The sequence below is a fragment of the Dromiciops gliroides genome, chromosome 3 (genome assembly GCF_019393635.1).
Source record: "Dromiciops gliroides isolate mDroGli1 chromosome 3, mDroGli1.pri, whole genome shotgun sequence".
Taxonomy (NCBI): Eukaryota; Metazoa; Chordata; class Mammalia; order Microbiotheria; family Microbiotheriidae; genus Dromiciops; species Dromiciops gliroides.
The window spans coordinates 20,498,798-20,519,754 of NC_057863.1; the positions used below are offsets into that span (position 1 = coordinate 20,498,798).

General features: G+C 43.2%; 1 protein-coding gene across 6 annotated transcripts in view; it reads left to right on the forward strand.

Annotated features, from left to right (window-relative positions):
- The window catches only part of LOC122749242 (schwannomin-interacting protein 1), an 830,285-nt gene that overhangs the window by 773,207 nt on the left and 36,121 nt on the right, over window positions 1-20,957 (forward strand). For all 6 annotated transcript variants that reach the window (XM_043995506.1, XM_043995507.1, XM_043995509.1 and 3 more), the window contains one exon: window positions 11,449-11,567. In XM_043995506.1, coding sequence (XP_043851441.1) covers window positions 11,449-11,567 — 119 coding nt within the window. The remainder of the gene's footprint in view (window positions 1-11,448; window positions 11,568-20,957) is intronic.

Sequence of the window (20,957 nt, forward strand, 5' to 3'; positions counted from 1 at the left end):
GCATACATGTGTATACCTGTATCTATCATCCTGTGCCTTAACTTTAAGGCACACCCATCACCTCTCTGTAATGGAAAGCATGTTTTCATCGTCAGTCCTCTGCAGCCATGGATGGGCATTGTATTGATCATAGTCCTTACAGCTCTGAGATTTGTCTGTTTTTACAGGACTGTTGTCTTTGTATACATTGTTGTCCCTGGTTCTGCTCATTTCTTTCTTCATTAGTTCATAAAAGTCGGCAACATTGTCCATTTTTAGGATATTGATGCTATAGCCTATCTGCCACATGGCTGCCTAATTGATATTGCTGCAGCACAGACCCGATCTTGTCACTTGCCCAGACAGAAATCTCCAGGGGCTCCTCCCTGACTCTAGGATAAAATATAAACTCCTCGGTCTGGCATTCGAAGCCCTCAATAGTCGGCCTCCCACCTACATTTTGAATCGGACTAGCCATTCAAACTCCCATCCCCCACTACTGTTTTCTTGCCTTCTTGAAATGACTTTGTATAGACTTTGTTGTTATCACGCACCCTTTGATGGCAGCGGCTGCTAAAAGGCAAGGACAGTTGCATGTTTTAGGCAATTATTAAGTTGTCGAGTGAATTATAATTCCAAAGTTGGTCTCAGTTTTTTCACATTGTACCTGTCTTTTCCCCATCTTTCCATCTTCCCTTTCTCCCTCATTTGCCTTCTTCTCCCTTTTCTTGATCCCCCCCATTCTGTTTTCTCTTTCAGGTAAGTTGGTGGCACAGTGGGTAGAGGGCTATACTTGGAGGCAGGAAGACCTAAGTTCAAATCTTGCCCCCAGACAAGTGTCTGATGAGACAAGTGTGTGATGGCCAAATTGGGTTCAGTTTCATCTGTAAAATGGGAGTAACAGTGCCTATAGAACTAGGTTGTTGTGAAGATTAAGTGAGATAGCATAAATAAAGCTCTTTGGGAGCCTTACAGTGCCATATAAATGCTAATTATCATTATTATTGTTATTGTTATCATATCTCCCAGGATCCTTACAGGCTACTCACAGGCCTGCTTCCTTTGATTTTACATCTTCAACTATTGGACTTGACTTTGATGTTGGATTTGCCTGGGTGCTGAGCAGCCAAAACTTTAATGAACAGTTAGGATGTGTTTTGCAGCATCAGTGTTGGCTGTGGTGTGGATGCTGGGATGGTGGTGGTGATGGGCAGACTCTCCTTTATACTTCAAAGATATCCCAGTGGATAAGATAGAGATGACCTCAGTAGCAGAGACTGTCTGGCAATGTGAAATTATGTCTTAGGGCTGGGAGGAGGGGATGAATTAGAAAGTTGAGACTGGCCTTGAAGAGTTGTTTATGCAGGAAGTCCCAGAGGTAAACAAGATGACCTCAGAGGTTCCTAGCACCCAGTCTGACATTTGATCCTGGTCTTGTCTTACAGGAGGAAAACTTGGCCTGTCTTTGATTTTCATATCCCCATTTTAGGATCTGATACTGAACCTTGTGATTGCTTGCTTTCTTGGTTCCTTCATTTAACCCCTAAATTCCCCTAAGTAGACCCTAATCCTGTCAGTTGGATATGCCAGCATCCTGAGCCTGGACCCCATGAATACCTGTTACGATGGTGGCCACTTCATGTCTTTGGCCACCACCCGTCCCCAACCTTGACAAACATGTTTCCTTTCCTGCATCCTGTATGCCAGCCAAACTAGCAACTAAGGGTGGGTGAATATTTATTAGGCACTTACTTTGGGTACTGAACAGGTGCTAAGAGTTAAAGCAGAAAAGTAAGACAGCCCCTGCCCTCCACATTCTAATAAAGGAAGACAACACATAAAGGAGAGTCACACTTAGGGAAGGGTGAAGGCTCAGGACTGGCGAGTGAAACAGAGCAAGAGGAGAAATGCAAGGGAAGGATGGAACGGGTGACAAGACTCTGAGGTGGATGGGAGGATTGGATAGGAATCACGGTCTGGGCCCCGCTCTTGATGGTGGTTTGAGGGCATTTTCGCGCGCCCACCAATCAGGATGGCTCAGCCCCAGCACAGTTCCAAAACTGAATGATTTCGATCCCCCTGGATCAGGGGAGAAGGTGCTCCCTGGACATCCCAGATTACTAGATATTGCTTGTTCCTGCCATGGCTTCCTGCAAGTCACTCCCTTCCCCAGCTAAAAGGCATTTTCTCCTCATCTCTGCCTTGCAAACAATCCTTCTCTTCCTTCAAAGCTGACATAAGGAGCTGCCTCCTTCATCAAGCCTTCCCTGATTTCCCAACAACCCCTGAAAGTGGTACTCTAACCCTCCTTGAGAATTCTCCTAGAGAACACTTTGCCTTCATCTCTCTTAGCAACCCTCTCACCCCCTTTTCTGAAATATGCTCCTTCTCATACAAACCTTTCTAGGTTGTAAGTGCCTCACTATTAGAGATGGTGCCATTTTTCAATTGTGTATCCCCTCTGCCCATCACAACACCTTGTGGAGGGGGTCCTTGCTTAATGGCTTTGTTTTATGGTGTTGGAATAAAATATTTTATTTCAATAAGCCTATACATAGTACTCATAGAGTAATGTCGTATCTGGCCCAATTTGGCAGTGGCTACCCCATGCAAAGGTATTTTATATTTAAGGATGCATAGTGAAAAAAACAGTTCTCACCCTTCTGCTTATTAAAAATCAGTTGGGCTGTGTCCAAGGTCCCCATTCCTCTGCTGGGCCTGGGAACATGCCAGCACTCTGCAAAACTCTCCAAACTAAAAAAGGAGCAGGGCACCTGCCACAGGCCCTCGAACCCCCTCTCTCGGGCTCTTCAGTTTCCCCAACTTCATCAGGTCTTCTGTGGGCTGGCACAGGGGACTCCTGGCTCCCCTGCCCTTATGGGATATGTGAAGCCTGGTGGTAGATTGGAAAAAATGCTGAGCAGGGAGCTGGGGGACTCAAATTCTACCTCTGGCTCTGGCATGAACTAGCTAAGGGACCTTGGGCAAAGGAATGAGCTTCTCTGAGCCTCAATTTCCTCATCTGTAAAATAAGGAAGTTCAACCAAGTTCTGAGCTCCCTTCTCCCCTTTCAACAATTCCATTCCAAAGGATCATGTTTGTACATCTTGGACCAACGAAGCCACAACAGTGAATCTCTCAGGAAGCCTGTTCTTGGATTACAGGAGCCAACATTAGGTACCCCTTGGTGCACCCTCAGATCCATGTACCCTGGCTCCTCACAAATGACACTGTCTCCCAGCCACACCTTTGCCCTGGCTGTTCCTGATGCCTGGCATGCCCTCCCTCTTCACCTCTGCCTCCTGTCTTCTTCCCCTGCTTCAAGAATCAGCTCACTTCCCATCTTCAGCAAGAGGCCTTTTCCAGGCTTCCCCTTGCTAACCAGTTAGTTCCTAAGTGTCTAGTATGGGGACTTACGATTCAGAGATCAGAAAGAATCATAAATAGTAAAGACTGGACAAGTGTCTAATCGATGACAGCAAAGGAAAAGAAGAAACCTTATAGTTATTGGTCGTGCTTTAGATCCAGAAGGGACCTCACTCTCCCCAGTCTTACAGATGAGGCAGCCAGGGGGGCTGCCCAAGGTCGCACAGGATTCTGGTCCCTCACATTCTCTACTTCTTCTAGCCCAACCGTGCGCCATTATTGTCCACTCACACAACATTCTTTGTCCAGCCATTCTCCAGATGATGGGCACCCACTTTGTTTCCAAAGTTGTGCTCCCACAAAGGGAGTTGTTGTGGACAGGTATTTTTGTCATTGCCCTCCTGGGGGAGGGTCCTTGTAGCATGGGGCTGCTTTGTCTAAGGGTATAAATGGTTTGGTGACATCTTCCCCATGATTCCAGATGATTTTTCAGATGGGTAGCCCATGACTTAAGTAAAATGCTCTACTCCTACCGGGCTGCCTTCACATGGCCAAGGAAGGGAACAAGAGGAACCTTCTTTTATTAGAGAATAGCATTGTGCATCAGGGGATCCGGATTCACATCCTTATGCCCTGCAGCTTCTGCCGAGGGTGAGGATGCCAGAAATCACGAGGCTGGAGATCCCAGGGAGGCCGGGGGCTCATGCTAATTGCTTCAAAACAGACCATATGGCAAAACCTGGGAAGAACACAAACAACTTACGAACTAAATTAGCCTCGTTCTGGGACCTATTGGGAATGTGCCACGTGAAGTCAATTCAAATGGAAGGGTGTGTGTGTGTGTGTGTGTGTGTGTGTGTGTGTGAGAGAGAGAGAGAGAGAGAGAGAGAGAGAGAGAGAGAGAGAGAGAGAGAGAGAGAGAGAGAGAGAGAATATATGTCTATGTGGATAACATTTTCGTCCACATATAGCTATTTAAACCTTACATTTGTATCAATAAATTTGTGGGGGGAAAGGATAGTATCAGCTTCCTAAAAAGCAATTCTGAGCATAGGCCAAAGCATCATGGAAGATGCTCTCAAAACAACTTTGTAAAATGAATTCAGCCAAGGGTGGGGGAAAGAAACTTTGGGCCTTGGAATGGCCCAATGGGGTAGGGAGTGACTGTTAGGAAGCCATGCCCTGGGGTACCAGGAGGCCTTTGCTGGAGGACTAGGGAGCCGGCTGTGTGGGGCCAACTGGAGGTGGGAGAGCTCACCTGAACTGAATTAGTCACTGGGGGGGAGGAAGGGCCCCAACTGGTAGCTTCCTAATTTAACTAATTATTCTTGTTAACTAATGCTAGGTTCACTTGTTTTTCTACCTGCTGAGGAGCATCCTGTTCTCTGAATGTGGACACTCTGGGACAGAGGTCCAGTTGACCCACCTTAGGGATGGCTCTAGTGATCAGTATGCCACTCTAGGGTGGGATCTGATGTCCTCTCAGGTCCCTTCTAGCTGGGCCAAGCTATAGAACCAGGAAGCGGTGGGGCTTGCACCAAAGAGACCTAAAGAGGCTTCTCTGAGGGGTTCAGGGAAGCCCTCTTGGACATCGTGAAGGGAGAAAACAAACATTGGATCTCTAAGGTAGGACTAGACTAGTTTGAGGAATTAGGATTTGATCTGATGAAGCAAAGTAAGGAACTCTTTCCTGATCTTCCCCAAGGGCTGATGCGCCCCCTCTCCCCAAATGATCCTTGAAGTGAATTATTTATTTATTCCTATCGTTTCTCTTCTTATTTATTTTGTATATATCTTGTAAAACTCTTAGCACGGTGCCTGGTGCATAGTAGGTGCTTAATGCTTATTTACTGCTTTGGAGGGGAGGAGCACCTGAGGGCCTGTGGAAAAACAACCTAATGTGCAATTAAAGGAATTAAGGATTAAGGGAGAAAAAGAAAACCTTCTTTGGACCTGATTTAACATATATCCATTAAGACCCGACAGTTCAAAACACTATTAGCATTCACCTCTCTGAGCCTCAGTTTACTCATCTGTAATGCAGCTGAGGTCCCTTCTAGCTCTAATTCTATGTTAAGCGTGAAGTCTGTGTTGTGACCACCACGAAGCACTCTATCTCCAGAACTAGTGCTCTGCCCAGCGGCCACACTTCCTCCAGACCCTTGGGAGCTGGGGGACTGTGGGTGAAGCACTAGACCTCGGAGGCTGACAGTTTTCTCCTCCTGTTTATTTCAACCAAGTTCTTATTGAGCACTTATGGGCCAGGCCTCGCGCTAGGAGCAGAGGATGCAGAAACAAACAGGTCCTGTCCTCCAGTATAACCTTCTGCTACTAAGGGTATACAGCAAAATATAGATAATTAATGTGATGTAATCTGGCAGGGGGCACAGAGGGGCACCAAGAACTGGGTGAATCTGGAAAGTTCTTGTAGTAGAGGGCACCTGACCTAGGCCTTGAAGGGAGCTAAGGGTTCTAAGAGTCAAAGGGAAGTCAGAGTCAGGAAGACCTGAGTTCTAATCCTGCCTCAGATACTTAGTAGCTGTGTGACCCTGGACAAGTCCCTTCTGGGACAAGTTAGGAATCTTCCAGTTCTGAGATTCTTGGGCTACATCCCATGCATAAAGGTAGGACACAGAAGGTGATGTGTAAGAAGCAACTAGGAGGTCACAGGTGGAGGATGTGGGGGAGCCTGCCAAGATGGATGGGAGCCAAATCTGGAAAATGGAGAGCTTGGATGTCTTCAGTCCTGTGAAATGGGGCCTATGATTGTGGGCAGCTTCCCTTGCATCATGATTGGAGGGGTGGTCCTCCCTCAGACTCCCCAGGCTGCCTGGGTCCCACCCTTTGATGTATTTCAGGAGTCTCTTCTCCATGGCTTTGAAGGTCCTTTCCAGGGCAAAGTTGTCCCATTCCTTAGTAAAAAGGCAGCTTGGGAGTGGAGAAAGGCCCCTGGACTGAGAGTCAGGATGCCTGAGCCCGAGATCTGGCCCTACTGCTCACTAGCCCAATGACTTGGGGCAAGGTCCTCAACCTCTCCGATCCTCATTTCCTTACCTATAAAATAATACATTATAATACCTGCTCTACTTACCTTGTAGGTAACTGTGAGCATCAGAGGAGGGTAGATTTAAAGCTACAAAGGACTTGAAAGTCCATTTACCCCAACCACCTCTTTTTGCAGATGAAGAAACTGTGGCTCAAAAAAGTTGAGTGACTTCCCAGGGTTGGTAAGTATCAGGGGCAGGATTAGAATTCAGGTCTCCCTGACTCCAAGCCCAGAACTCTAGCCACTGCATCACCTAGCTGCCTCCAAGAAATCAAGCAAATTAGCTAACATATATGAAAGTGCCTCGAATTTTACTAAAGAAATTATCAGGGTACTGCTATTATTAATAATATTCATGTATGGGGACAGCTAGGTGGCGGGGTGGATAAAGCACTGGCCTTGGATTCAGGAGGACCTGAGTTCAAATCCGGCTTGAAACATTTGACACTTACTAACTGTGTGACCCTGGGCAAGTCACTTAATGCTCATTGCCCTGCAAAAAAAATATATTCATGTGCATATATATTTATGTTCATAATCGATTATGAAAATAGTCCATCAGAAGTCGTTGTGGGTGCCTGAGGAGGAGAGAGACAGGCTGAGAACAGAGCTTGGTGGTGGTCATCGAGTCGCGGGGATGAGGGAAAGGTTGATGTTCTTATCCAACCATGAGGAGGTGAAGCCTGAATGAGGCTGTTGATGCTCATGAAAGCCAAGAGGAAGGACCCAGTGAAAAAGGCATCTGTTACTGGGATAAAAGAAGCACCCAGAGATCTAAGAGCAGGAAGGGCATCTGGGAAAGGGGAAGAGGCCATGAGGAGGAAGTGGGGCCATCTAGATCGGCACAGTGGACATAACGCTGGCTCAGAGTCTGAAGACCTTGGTTCAAATTCTGCTCCTGCCACTGACTTTCGGCCAGTCATTTAACACATGGGGACTTCTTTTTCTTCACATAAAATTGGAAAGAAGCCTGTAGAAGGAGCTCTGGCTCTGGGATCAGAGCCTGGGTCCCAATGCTACCTCTGTGACTTTGGGCATACATCCAGATATGTGCAATACTTAGACACATATGTATATATGTCTATGCGTATCTACAGATGGATGGAGGGAGGGACAGACAGATGGATGGAGAGAGGGACAGACAGATGGATGACCTGGGTCTCAGCTTCCTCATCTGGCAAACAAGATGGTTGCATTAGATCTCCTTTGGAGTCCCTTCCAGCTCCAACCTGATGATCCCCATTTTGTAGTTGAGAAAACAAGCTGAGAAAAGTTAAGGGCCTTTCCCAGGGTCACACAGCTAGTACGTGTCCGAAGTAAAATTTTAACTCAGATCTTCCTGACTCAAATCCTCTGTTCTACGCTGCCCCACCTAGCTGACTACAAATATAAGCATGGGGGAGGGGAGTGGGGTGGGGAAGGAGCAGTGGGGGAATTGGATTGTTTCCGAAAGGTTCTTGGGCTCTTACAGCCCTACCGTTAAGCATTATAGTGGCCAGACCTCTGCCTGGGCAATTGTATTTGAAAGCAGGAATTCAGTGGCTGCTGGAGTGGGGATGAGGGGTCATCATGTCCCATGACTTTTCAGGACTATGAAGTAAGGGGTGGAGATGGAGATAGATAGGAGGAAGGATTCCCTTTCCTCCCCTTCCCCCACCATGTTGGTGCCCTGTGGCAAAGCTCTGTTAGCCAGGGGCAAGTTCCAGTTTTGCTCCTGTTAGTCATTGTGAGCTCTGGCAGTCTTGCTACAGAAAGTGGCACAGGGGAATTCAGCAGGAAGATATGGGCAGTGATAGCCCAGGGCTAAATACAGCTGAATCCAAAGATGATTTTTGTTTTGGGGGGTTTTGAACTGCTTTCCTGCTTCATAAAGACGAGACTCTGCACCTCAATTACAGTGGAAAGAAGGGATTTGGAACCAGAGGGTAGAGAATCCATTCCACCTCTGATGCTTACTGCCGGCTTGACGTCGGACAAGTGACTCAACCTCTCCTGGCCTCCCTAAATGAGGGGGTTGAACGAGGCAGCCTCTGAGACACCTTCCGACTCTCAGGAGGGGAATCAGTGATTCTTTGCTTTTCATGATCACAACCAGCCTGAAGATGCCCCCCACCCCCGTGTGTGTTTAGAGTACTTCGAAAAGTTGATTTTTCAGAGTTGAAATGGGCACAGCTTGTTCCAGCCACAGCCAAAAAAGAGATTTGCCAAAGCTCCCCATGTTCTGGGGAGATTCATGGGCGATGTGCAGCTGTTCCCCTCCCTGCCTCATTGATTTGGGCTCATGGGGTCAGAGGAGGGAAGAACCCAGAGGATGCTATTCCTGGGGAAACAATGGGGCTTTGAAACTTACAAATGCATATAGATGCCCACGGGCTCACTCAGGAAAAAATAGATTCATCTGGCCCCGGCTGCAGCACTTGCGTAATAAGTGATGCTAAGTTTGGCCTCAACCCATTATTTGAAATGTTTGGAATTGTATTTGCCCCCAATGGAATTGTCCAAGAGAAAAGAAAGAAAGAAATTACAATATATAATGATATATTTGGGACTGGTCTTATAGATGAGGTCAGCATCCTTACAGAGAGAGTTGGCTAATGGCTTTCATAGACGAAAGCCCCCGAAAAAGATGTAGGAGCACGTGAGAATCTAAAGAGAGGGTCTTTAAGGGCCGGAGGCAGTGAGCTTGGTGGGAAGATATGATGTGGGTACTGTGAATATGAATGGATTTTGTCTGGCCTTGACAAATAGATGAGGAAGCTGAGACCCAGGTCATCCATCTATCTATCTATACATATATACCTATAGATAAATAAGTGTGTATATATGTACATCTATATTGGGCCAGGTTTTTTAGTTTTATTTGTTTTTTTAAAAGCTTCCATCATTTCTAAATCACATATTAATTTAAGGCTTATAAAATGTACCAGTCGGGGGAGTCTCCGTCCTCACAAAATCATAGATCTTTGAAATGTTGTGGTTTTTTTAGTCATAAGCATCCTGCTATACTCAGAAAACGGCCTTAGAATAGGATAAGCAACAACAATAAGGATGATAATAATAAAGAGCAAGCACTTCCGTAGCATTTTAGCATGTGTACAATACTTGGTGAAACACTTTCCATACATTTCTCCAATTGCTCCAGTGAGGTGGGTGTTATTGTTTATCCTCATTATATGGAGCAGGAAACAAGCTCATTAAAGGAAAGTGACATATCGAGCACCACACAGGTAATTAAGTTTCAGAGGTACAATTTGAACCCAGGTACTCATAACTTCAAGACTGTTCCACTTTCCACTCTACTGCTTTGCCTCACAGTAGGAGGACATGGTTATAGAGTGGAGCCAAGTGTTAGCTTTGAGGGACTGACTAATTAATGCTCAGTGTAAATTAAAATATAGAAATCTGGGGGAAGCTAGGTGGCTCGGCTGATAAAAACACCAGCCCTGGATTCAGGGGGACCTGAGTTCAAATTCTACCTCAGACACTTGACACTAGCTGTGTGACCCTGGGCAAGTCACTTAACCCCAATTTTCTCACCAAAAAAAAAAAAAAAAAGAAAAAAGAAAAGAAAAGAAAAGAAAAAAAGAAAAAATATCTAGAAATCTGCCCCACTGTCAGATTAAATCTTACAAATCATGAAATCAAAGGCGTATTCCTGAATCTTTTTTTTCTTGGTCTTTTAACTTCTAGAGGATATTAGCCAACTTTTTCAATAAGAATGTCATCCTGGGGCGGCTAAGTGGCACAGTAGATAAAGCACTGGCCCTGCATTCAGGAAAGCCTGAGTTCAAATCTGGCCTCAGACACTTGACACTTACTAGCTGTGTGACCCTGGGCAAGTCACTTAACCCTCATTGCCCCACAGAAAAACAAAACAAAACAAAACAAAATAAGAATATTGTCCTTAGCTACACCATCGGTGCCAAATATATCATTGGGAATTTTATTTTCTTATTTAACAAATATTTATTTGAATTCTTACATTGAATAGCAGGGTAGTGGTGAGTTGCCCAGGGTCACCCAGCTAGTAAGTGCTAGGGCAGGATTTGAACTCTGCTCTTCCTGACTCCAGGCCCAGCTTTACTCACTCTGCTACCTACCTGCTTTAAATAGCAAATCACCTGTGTTCTATAAAGTGCTATGTAAATGCTAATGATTATCCTTTTCCTATATTCCAAACCTTGCAACGTCAGGATGGGTCTTCAGGAGGGTGGAAGGAGTGCCTGGTGCAATGTGGGGACTTAATGAATGCATGTTGGTTAGTTGATTAGAGGAGAGAATGTTGGGGCAGGGAGAAGGGGTTGATATGCAAGATGGCAGCTTGGAAATGGAAGTGACTGGGAATCAGAAGACTCGGTTAGAGTCTGGTTCCACCCTTTATGTCTGTGTGACCTTAACTCTCCCAAGCCTCAGTTTCCCTCCCTGTAAAATGGGGGCATTGGGTCAGATGACCTCTGAGGTCCCTTTCTGATCTAAATCCATGACTCCATGTCATTGACACAAAGACCTCTTGGTTTGGAGGGAATCCCTTCCCCATTTAACTTTATTTAGACAAGTTGACAAGTAAAGGGAATTCCTCATAGTCCCGTCAATCAATGAATCAGCAAACATTGATCAAGCACCTACTATGTGCCAGGTAATCTTGTGAGTGTTGGCGGCCTGCCTTCAAGGAGTTTACATTCCAATGGGAAAGCTTCCATGTAAATTAGCAGGTGCATGCAAGATATCTCCCATGTAGATGGAATGCCATCTGAGAAAGGCAGAATCACCTTGTCCCCTCCTACCAGACTGGGCCAAGAGAATGAATAACAGGCATTCCAGAGAAAGGCTGAAATGAAATGAAAAATTAAAATGGATTGCAGAGAGAGGAGCAGCCCAGGGCACTGAGCCAGAGCACCTCCTAGTTCACTTCAGCCTCCCGCAAATGTCCCTGCTACCTTTGTTATAAGCCCGCCACGTGGGCATAATCCCTTCTAGTGTTACAGACCTAAGAAACAGCAGTGAAGGCAGACATGGCGCACTTATCGGTACCTTTGCTTCTGTTCCCGAAATTTTAGGCACAGAAGAATGAGAGAGAATCCATCAGGCAGAAGTTGGCACTTGGGAGTTTCTTTGATGATGGTCCAGGAATTTATACCAGCTGCAGCAAAAGTGGGAAACCGAGCCTTTCTTCCCGGTGAGTCAACTGTTGCTTGGAGTCCTCATCCTTGATATGCCTGTGTGCACGTGTACAGCTGCCTAATTGTTCTTTACATCTGCCTAAAGTCGGACTCAGTATGTCCTAAATGAAGCATGACTTTGTAAAAGCTTGGGGTAATGGTGTCCTTCCAGTGGTCATCTAAATACAAAGTAGTTTACTGAGTTGTTACTGGGTTGTTTTTTAAATTTTTCTTTTCCAGTGGCCAAGCTGTCTGAGGTCAGCTTTCTATCTTTCACTTTTTTAGACCCATTTCAGTTATGACTTAGCATTTGCCAGAATGGAATTGAGCCACCCCCAAAGCAGCCAAGGCAAGGTGGCAGCCCACCAACATTTCCATTAAGCCCTCCCAAAGCTGCCAGCATCGTCCTTATGATGCCCATGGATGGTGAGGATTGAAGGTGGTTCTAAGAACTCCAGGTCCACACTCAGAGTTCCATTGTGACTCTCTTTCTCACTTGTCCCCAGGTGGATTTTCTTGTAGGAGTGTTTAAATTTATTTTAGGTTTTAAGGCCCTTAGGGAGCAGTCGGTACAAAGAGGGCAGAGCAGCTGGGGTGAGGGCACCGACATCACCTGTACTCCTTCAGCAGAGTGGAAACAAATGATCTCAGCAACTAATTCACAAGAGTAAACCATTAAAATGAGCAGCTATCCTATGGTGTGGCTCACCACCCCCATTCCCAGCTGTCTCTTGGTATCCCTGGGGTTCCCCAGGGTCCTTGTGCCCTGCGGTCTCTCTCCTCACCCACACTCCCCAGTTGAATTTATAAACCCATATCAGTTATGATTTTGTATTTGAAAGGGTAGGATTGAGTCACCCTGTTCAAGTGTTGATTGGATAAGGCCCTGCATGCCTTTTTTTTTTTAGGGGCAATTGATGTGACTAGCCCAGGGTCACACAGCTAATAAGTGTCAGAGGCAGGGGCAGCTAGGTGGCACAGTGGATAGAGCACTGACCCTGGAGTCAGGAATACCTGAGTTCAAATCCGGCCTCAGACACTTGAGACTTACTAGCTGTGTGACCCTGGGCAAGTCACTTAACCCTCATTGCCCTGAAAAAAAAATCTAAACTCTGGTTATAATAAGAATAACTAGCCTTATGTAGTACTCCAAGGTTGGCAGTATGCTCTACAAATATTATCTCATTTAGAGTTTCTAAATAAAGGGGAATTTGGAAGCTCAAGGTGAGACCATTACTAGCTATAACTTACCACTTGTGTGGGTACAGTTAGGTGGAACAGTGGATAGAGTGCCAGGCCCGGAGTCAAGAAGACTCATCTTCCTGAGTTCAAATTTGCCCTCAGACACTAGCTGTGTGATCCAAGGCAAATCACTTCACCTGGTTTTCCTCAATTTCCTCCTCTGTAAAATGGGCCAGAGAAGGAAATAGCAAACCACTGTAGCATTTTTGCCAAGAAAACTCCAAATGGAGTCACCAAGAGGCAGATACAACCAAAAAACAGCTGGACAACAACAAAATCACTTGCATTTTGCTATAAGCAACCTGTACTTTTATTCCAAAGGGGAAAAGAGTAATACAGTATCAGTACCTAGGAAAATTATAGCCAGGAAGAGCTATAACTAGGAATTTGGCTTCTAGATCCAGATTCACAATGGTCTCAAAGCCCCCATCAAGTCACCTTGTATCCTCGCAGATTTTCATGGACCATTGGGTCACTTCAGTTTTGAATCTTCTGAGATTATGATAATATCACTGGGAAAATATTGGTGATTTTTTTTAAAAGGACCTTGGTAGCCGGGAATGATATGTAATTTCCCAGATATAATCTAGCACACTCTTATACCCTTATTCTGTTCTAGACCTACCCCATTATTCATCTGTCATTCCTGTTCAAGAAAATTAGAATGTTTTGATGTAGTAATTGAGTGAATTAGGTTCCCAAACATGTATCTTGATCTAGATTTCATGTACCGGTCATCCACTTGGTTTGTTCTGTGTGTACTGTTAGGCTGGTCTTCTGAGTAGCTTAGGTCTTAGTAAGGAGGCCAATGGTACTCTGAAGTTTAATTCAATGCACAGGAGGAGCCTCCCTCACTTGAAAATTCCACTTCTATCTGTATTTCACAGGGGACATCCTCCATGACCCTGCCTTTGGCAAGTGGATGTCTCTCTGTCTTACATTTCACCTGACAACGAGGCAATCTCTGAATTCAAACTCTCTGACTGTATCTGTGATCTTTGATTCATGGGAGACATCTTGTTTAAGGAGAACCTTGAAGATGATAGTTAGTTTTTACAAGTCAGATGGTTTTAGCAAACCACAGAGACTATAATCTCTACACCTTCCAGTCAGTTAAAGATGTGGTCTGTGAGAAAATCACCTGGAGAAGCCAGCCTGTCTCCTCCTCATACCTTCATCAAGGGTACCCTTACTAAATACGCAGACCACCGTCATGAAGATTTTATGGAGAAGAGAAAGTAGTATATGGATTAGTTGCTTATATCTTCTAGTTCATCTTTTTTCCCCAATAATACTATTCATGATCTGTTCCATTCTTTTGGAATCTTTGCCTCTTTTAAATATATTAAAAATAAATTCCTGACAGGCTTAAAAATGGTCATCTCTTTTTTTGTTTGTTTGTTTGTTGTTGGGGTTTTTTTTGGTGAGGCAATTGGGGTTAAGTAACTTGCCCAGGGTCACACAGCTAGTAAGCGTCAAGGGTCTGAGGCCAGATTTGAACTCAGGTACTCCCGACTCCTGACTCTATCCACTGCACCACCTAGCTGCCCCAAAATGGTCATCTATTAAACAAATTCCTTCCATGTCAATCGATCTAGCTGCTCTTCCAGACAGTATCTTCATGTACCATTCCAAAGGCAGAGGTATTAAGAGTTCAATTGTAGCTGCTCTATGACCATCATGGATGATGAAGCTGGATAATTACAAACATTCTGACAAATTAGTTTTGTTTCAGAATCTCTAGTCACACATTCATAGATTTCATGCTGAAGAACACCTCCAGCATCATTTGCTCCACCCCTTTCATTTGTAGTTGAGAGTTTAAAGAGGGCAAGTAACAGCCAAGACTACACACACAATGGCAGTGCTAGCCTTGAACCCAAGTCTTCTGACTCCAAATCCAGTGTTCTTTCCATCACACCACTTTCACTACATGTCTTGAGAATAAATTAACCTCTTTGGATCTCTTTCAGGATAAACTGTCCCATGTTCTGAGTTATTTATCTTCCTTGAATTATTTCCACCCTCCAGAAGCAGGGTTTAGTTACACTCTCACCATCCAGCAACCGAACATATCAAAGATTTCACATGGCCTTCTTAGACAATCCAACAAAGTCATTACCTTTAAATCTTATATCATTAGCTCTGCATTGGCTCTTTGTGTTACAGCATCTGTAAAGAACATAAGGGGCTCTTGTGCTCCAACTTTGTTCGGGATCAGGCAGAATTGCATTCAACGAGTGGAAATTATAGTTAATAACCCCCAATGACAATACCTGGGCTTTTCCATACTTAGGGGTAATTCTTCTATCTTGTGGGTGTAAGTTAAGCATTTTAAGGAATATTAACACTTTTAGTTTACTTTTTGGGCAAAACCTGGGAAATACACTAATGTCATATATGACTGAATCTCTTTCCAGAGGCCTGGAAGAACTCATTGGAAACTTGAAGCTTTGTATGAGTCATAACCACCTATGTGTAAACACATAGAGAGAGACAGCCAACTATTCTGAAGGCAATAGTTCACACAGAGAAACTAATGGTCAATAAATTGATAACTTACTTGGGTCTCCCTAGGACACTTGTAAAATGAGTGGGTTGGATTAGAATAGTGGTTCCCAAAGTTTTTTGGTCTAAGGACTCCTAAAAATAATTGAGCCCTCCAAGAGAGAACTTTTGTTTATGTAGGTTATATGGACCATATCAAAAATTAAAATGCCTCAGAATTATTATGAAAGGGTCTGGGGACTCCTGTGGGTCCCCAGACCAGACTTTGCAAAGCACTGGATAAGTCAAGATCTGGTCATTCTTCTGATGAAATGTGCCCAATCAAGAACAGGCATATTCTCTTGGATAGTGACTTGAGCAAGATGGCAGATATCATACTGCTGTGCCTAATTTAGCTTTCCAAGAACAAGGTTTATTTTACCTTTAAAAAAATGTGCTATCAATGGCATTTGTTTTGCCATCACCTTCATTTCCAGACACATCCCTCTTCCCCAGTCAGAGAGCTTTATCTTACAATAAAGAAGAAACAAAGCTTCTCAGCAAAAGTAAGCAAGCCAGTCTTCAGATACACCAGGATATGTAGTACTCCACATCTCTACAAAAAAAAGAAGGGGCATACATTTCCTTATCTGTTTTGTAGATCCAAGCTTGGTCATTATACAATATTCAGTTTGGGTTCCTATTGCCATTCTTTCCATTTCTGTCGTTGGCATCTGCTATAGATTTTCCCCTTTGTTTTGATTACTTCACTCTAGTATTTATACAAATTGCATTAACTGTTGTAAGTAAACTTTGTATCAATAAGAATCATATTCAAACAGCATCAGGGGCTTAGAGAGCAGCTATTTCCTGTTTCTCTGGTCTGTGATGGCCTCTCAGTTGGTTTCTCTGATCACTAGGCTCTCCAGGATGCTGTGGGCTCACCAAGTTGCTTTTCTGTCAAGTCTAACAGGTTGCATAATATAAGTGGAAGTGAAACTTACAATAACCTCCAGAAGGACTTTGAATGTCCTACCGATGCTTGAGGGATTGGTTCTTTCTCCATTCCTTTCCCCCATATCTTCCTTGCTCATCCTTCTGGCTGCTCCCTGAGTGAGGCTTTACCTGAAAGGGAGAAAATACAGGCATTTTTTTTAATTCAAAAAGCTATTCACAAATAGCCTCAGCCAGGCCTTTTCAAAAAAATATGCTTTGGCCTTAGTCATGCTTTTTAAAAAAAAATAAACAGCAAAATTTTAAAGAAGAAAAAAGGGCCAAAAAATCAGCAAAGAAAAAACCCCCTGAAGAAAGGTCTCTCCAAATCAGGAAGGCAGGCATGGTGATTGGAGAGGTGGGCACCACCCTGACCATCAAGTCCTGCCCCAACATCGTGTGACTTCCCTCCCTCATCAAGCCCCTCAACTTCTAGTGTCTCCATTGATTGAACAAGTTGTAAAGGATGTACTAATGAGCATTGATAGAGTTTCTTTACTGGAAGCTTTGTGTGCCAAAAAAATCACAATCCACCCCCAAAACAGAAATATGTTTAGTTATACTTTTTTAAAATCAGGTTTACAGATACTTTAGCACAACTTTCTGTTTATCCTTTTGTTAATCTAAAGGACGGAAACTTTCAGTACTAAAATAACACAGGACGGGATGAGCCTTTATCTTATAAACATGGAAGTTTTGCCTTATATTGTGGGTCTGTGGCATTTGGGGGAAAATTAATGTTGTCAAAAAGCCCCTTTAATGAGTAAGATTTTCTCCTGTCTTCTCGTATCTCACCCCAGCCCTCATGTTCACTTGTGTGTCTGGGGCATCCATACTCATAAAGTATAAATGTAATTAATGGGGTTGTGCTCTGAGAAGAGGAAATGTTGCAATTCTCCAGGCACTGAGGGTGATTGTCAGTAACAGAGATACCCCAGGGGCCTGGGGTGTGTTAGCAGCTGCTTTGGTGGGGATCACAGCTTACATGTCACTACAATTCTAACATCCTTCAAATCTAGACTCCCTTGTCTTTCTTATCCTTTTCCAAAGCTGGAATATACAAGTAGAATACTCAATATTTAAAGTCAAATAAAAAAAGATTTTTTTAAAAGTCCTTTCAGATTCTTTGGATACAGTATTATCAACAGCATGTTCATGGGTAGGAGAGTGTGTGGTATATAGATAAAACCAAACCCAAGCCTCCATGACTAGGTTTACCTGGCCAATCAAAACAAAGTGATTTTTGGAGAAAGAAAAGGATTTGCTTTTCAGTATCAGCAGTAAGGTATGTGTGCTTTCCTATAAGGAATGGGACCAGAATGGTTTCATTCACCTGCAAGTGGAGTGTGGAAAACTTAGCTTTGTTTCAAAGCTGTATGATAGCTTAGTCTGGCAAACCATGGAAAGAAAAGGGTGCTCACCCTAACACATCTTCTATAGGAGCCCTACATAGAATCTTTAGGAACTTATCATTGTTTTATTTATATAATTAGTTTCCTGGATTAAGGTATAAACTTGAGTTATATCCAAATGGTCACGTGTTCCAAATAAGACAGCTGAATGAAGGACTTTTTTGGAGAATTCACAATGATTATTAAGCTGTTTCATCCCCAGATGTCCAAGGCCTACCCCCTGATGCTCTCAAATATTGCCCTTTTGAAAGATAACTTTTTTGCAGAGGGGAGGGAGGAGATATAAGAAATTCAATCTGATCAAAACCAAATGAATTATGAAAAGTAATTTTATTCCTTTTCCAGAGCTGAAAGAGAAGCAAATTGCTATTAGGGAGCATTCCTTTGTCTAATAAATAGCTGTCTTTAAAGCAATGTCACTGGCCCCCGTTTAATTACGTACAATTAATTTTGTGCCAGCTCATTTTGACACGCAGTTAACAGCCTCACCAGCTGGACCCTCCCTTGTGATTTTTTTCTTTTTGGTCACCCATGAGGACTAAATTGCCTGCATTTATTATAAGGGAGTGGGAAGCAGAGAAAAAAGGGCCAGAGGGCTGCTTTTTATATTTTTTAATGGCTACACTGGACAGGAGAATGTTAATTAAAGTATCTTCTAAGAAGTATCCATCTTTAAAGATGAAGATGCATCATCAGTGGGTGGCCCTGGGGATTTTATCACCAAAGCCCTAAATCCCATTGTGTGCTGGTTGCATATGAGGCTGGGTGTGTGCCCAGCAGATGGAAGGAGAAGCAGCATCCCTTAACATCCACCATCCATCCATCATTATTGGGGGGGATGGGGGAACCAACAATGATAGTCAACATTTATTTAGCCCCTTAATGTTTGCAAAAAAAGGAGGGAGGTGAGGATACAGGAAGAGAAGCTGTCAAGTCAACAAGCATTTATTGAATATTTACCATGTGCCAGACAGGCACTGTGCTAAGAGCTGGGGGCACAAAGAGGCAAAAGATGGTCCCTGCCCTCAGGGAGCCTACAATCTAATAGAAGCAACATGCAAATAACTCGGGCCAAACAATATAAAGACAGGATATACTGGGGCCAATCACAGAGGGAAGGCCCTAGAATGGAGGGGATCAAGAAAGACTTCTTGTTGAAGGTGAGATTTTATCTGGGAATTGAAAGAAACTGATTTAGGCTTTCATACAGCCATGATCAATTACTACCACTGCCATATAACTAGCTGCCAACTTAACAGGGCCTCTCCATGGCACCTCCCTAAGAGTCTGCATTGGTGGAGGGAATTTCCCCACTGGGAAAACCCTATAGGTCTGAGCCAGAAAATGAAAAATGGCTTGTCATATGCTTGGAATATTTACTCGCTTGATCCATTTGATTGTTTTTTGGTTTTTTTTTTTTTTTTTTGCGGGGCAATGGGGGTTAAGTGACTTGCCCAGGGTCACACAGCTAGTAAGTGTTAAGTGTCTGAGGCCGGATTTGAACTCAGGTACTCCTGAATCCAGGGCCGGTGCCTTAACCACTGCGCCATCTAGCTGCCCCCGATCCATTTGATTGTAAACAAAAAGAGGGTGGGGGGACAACTGGGGTGGAGTTGGATTTTGTGACCTTGAAGGTCCTTTCCAGCTCTGAGTCTGAGGATCTCACCACAGCCCTACAAGGTAAGGGATTCGATCATCTCCATTTTACAGTGGGATGAGAAAGATCCACGCTAATAATGATCCAAATCTAAGGCCCTTGCCATTGCACCACACTTCCTCTAAGACCAAGAGTTCTTTTTTTAAAATTAATAAATGTTTTAATTGAAAGTTTTGAGTTCTGATTTTTATTCCTCCTTCCCTCCCTCTCCTCCCCCCCACCCCTAGGCAGTAAGTAGATATAGGTTATATATGTGTAGTTACATAAAACAGTTCCATATTACAAATTTTGTATAAGAAGACTCAGATAAAAGGAAAAAAATGAAAGTGAAAGATAGCATGCTTCAGTCTGTGTCCAATCAATATCAGTTCTTTCTTTGGCAGTAGATAGTATGCTTCATCATTAGTCTTTTGGGATTGTCTTGGATCATTGTATTGCTGAGAATAGTTGTCACTGACTGTTCTTCATTGAACAATATTGCTGTCACTGTGCACAACATTCTCCTAGTTCTGCTCACTTCACTATATATCAGTTCATATAAGTGTTTCCAGGTTTTTCTGAAATCATCCTGCTTATCATTTCTTATTGCATAATAATATTTTATTACAAACACATACCACAGCTTGTTCAGCCATTCCCCAACTGATGGACATTCCTTTGATTTCCAATTCTTTAGCCACCACAAAAAGAGCTGCTATAAATATTTTTTGTACAAATTGGTGTTTTTCTCTTTGGGGGTATCTCTTTGGGATATCCAGCTGTATTGATGGATCAAAGGGTATGCACAGTTTTATTGCCTTTTGGGAATAGTTCCAAACTGGTCTCCAGAATGGCTGGATCAGTTCACGATTACACCAACAGTGGATCAGCATCCCAGTTTTCCCACATCCCCTCCAACATCCAACATTTTTCTTTTCATTATTTTTGACACTCTGATAGGAGTAAGGTGATACCTCAGAGTTGTTTTAATTTTCATTTCTCTAATTAATAATGATTTAGAACACTTTTTCATATGACTATGGATAGTTTTGATTATCTTTGTCTGAAAACTACCTATTTCACTATTCATCAATTGGAGAATGACTTGTAATTTTATAAAATTGACTCAGCTCTCTATATATTTGAGAAATGAGGCTTTTATCAGAATACTTGTTGCAACAATTTTTTCCCAATTTTCTGCTTTCCTTATAATTTTGGTTGCATTGGCTTTGGGTGTGCCAGAGCTTTTTAATTTTATATAATCAAAATTGTCTATTTTACATTTTGTAATGCTCTCTGTATCTTCTTTGGTCCTAAATTCTTCCCCTGTTCATAAATCTGGCAGATAAACTATTCCCATTCTCTTAATTTGCTTATGATATCACCCTTTATGTGCAAATCATATACCCATTTTGATCTTATTTTACTATATGCTGTGAGATGTTGGTCTATACCTAGTTTTTGCCATACTGTTTCCCAGTTTTCCCAGCAATTTTTGTCAAATAATGAGTTTTTGTTCCAAAGCTTGAATCTTTGGGTTTATCATACAGTAGATTACTTTAGTCATTTCCTATAGTGTAATTCATACCTATTCTATTTCACTGGTCTTCCTCTCTACTTCTTAGCCAGTACGAGAT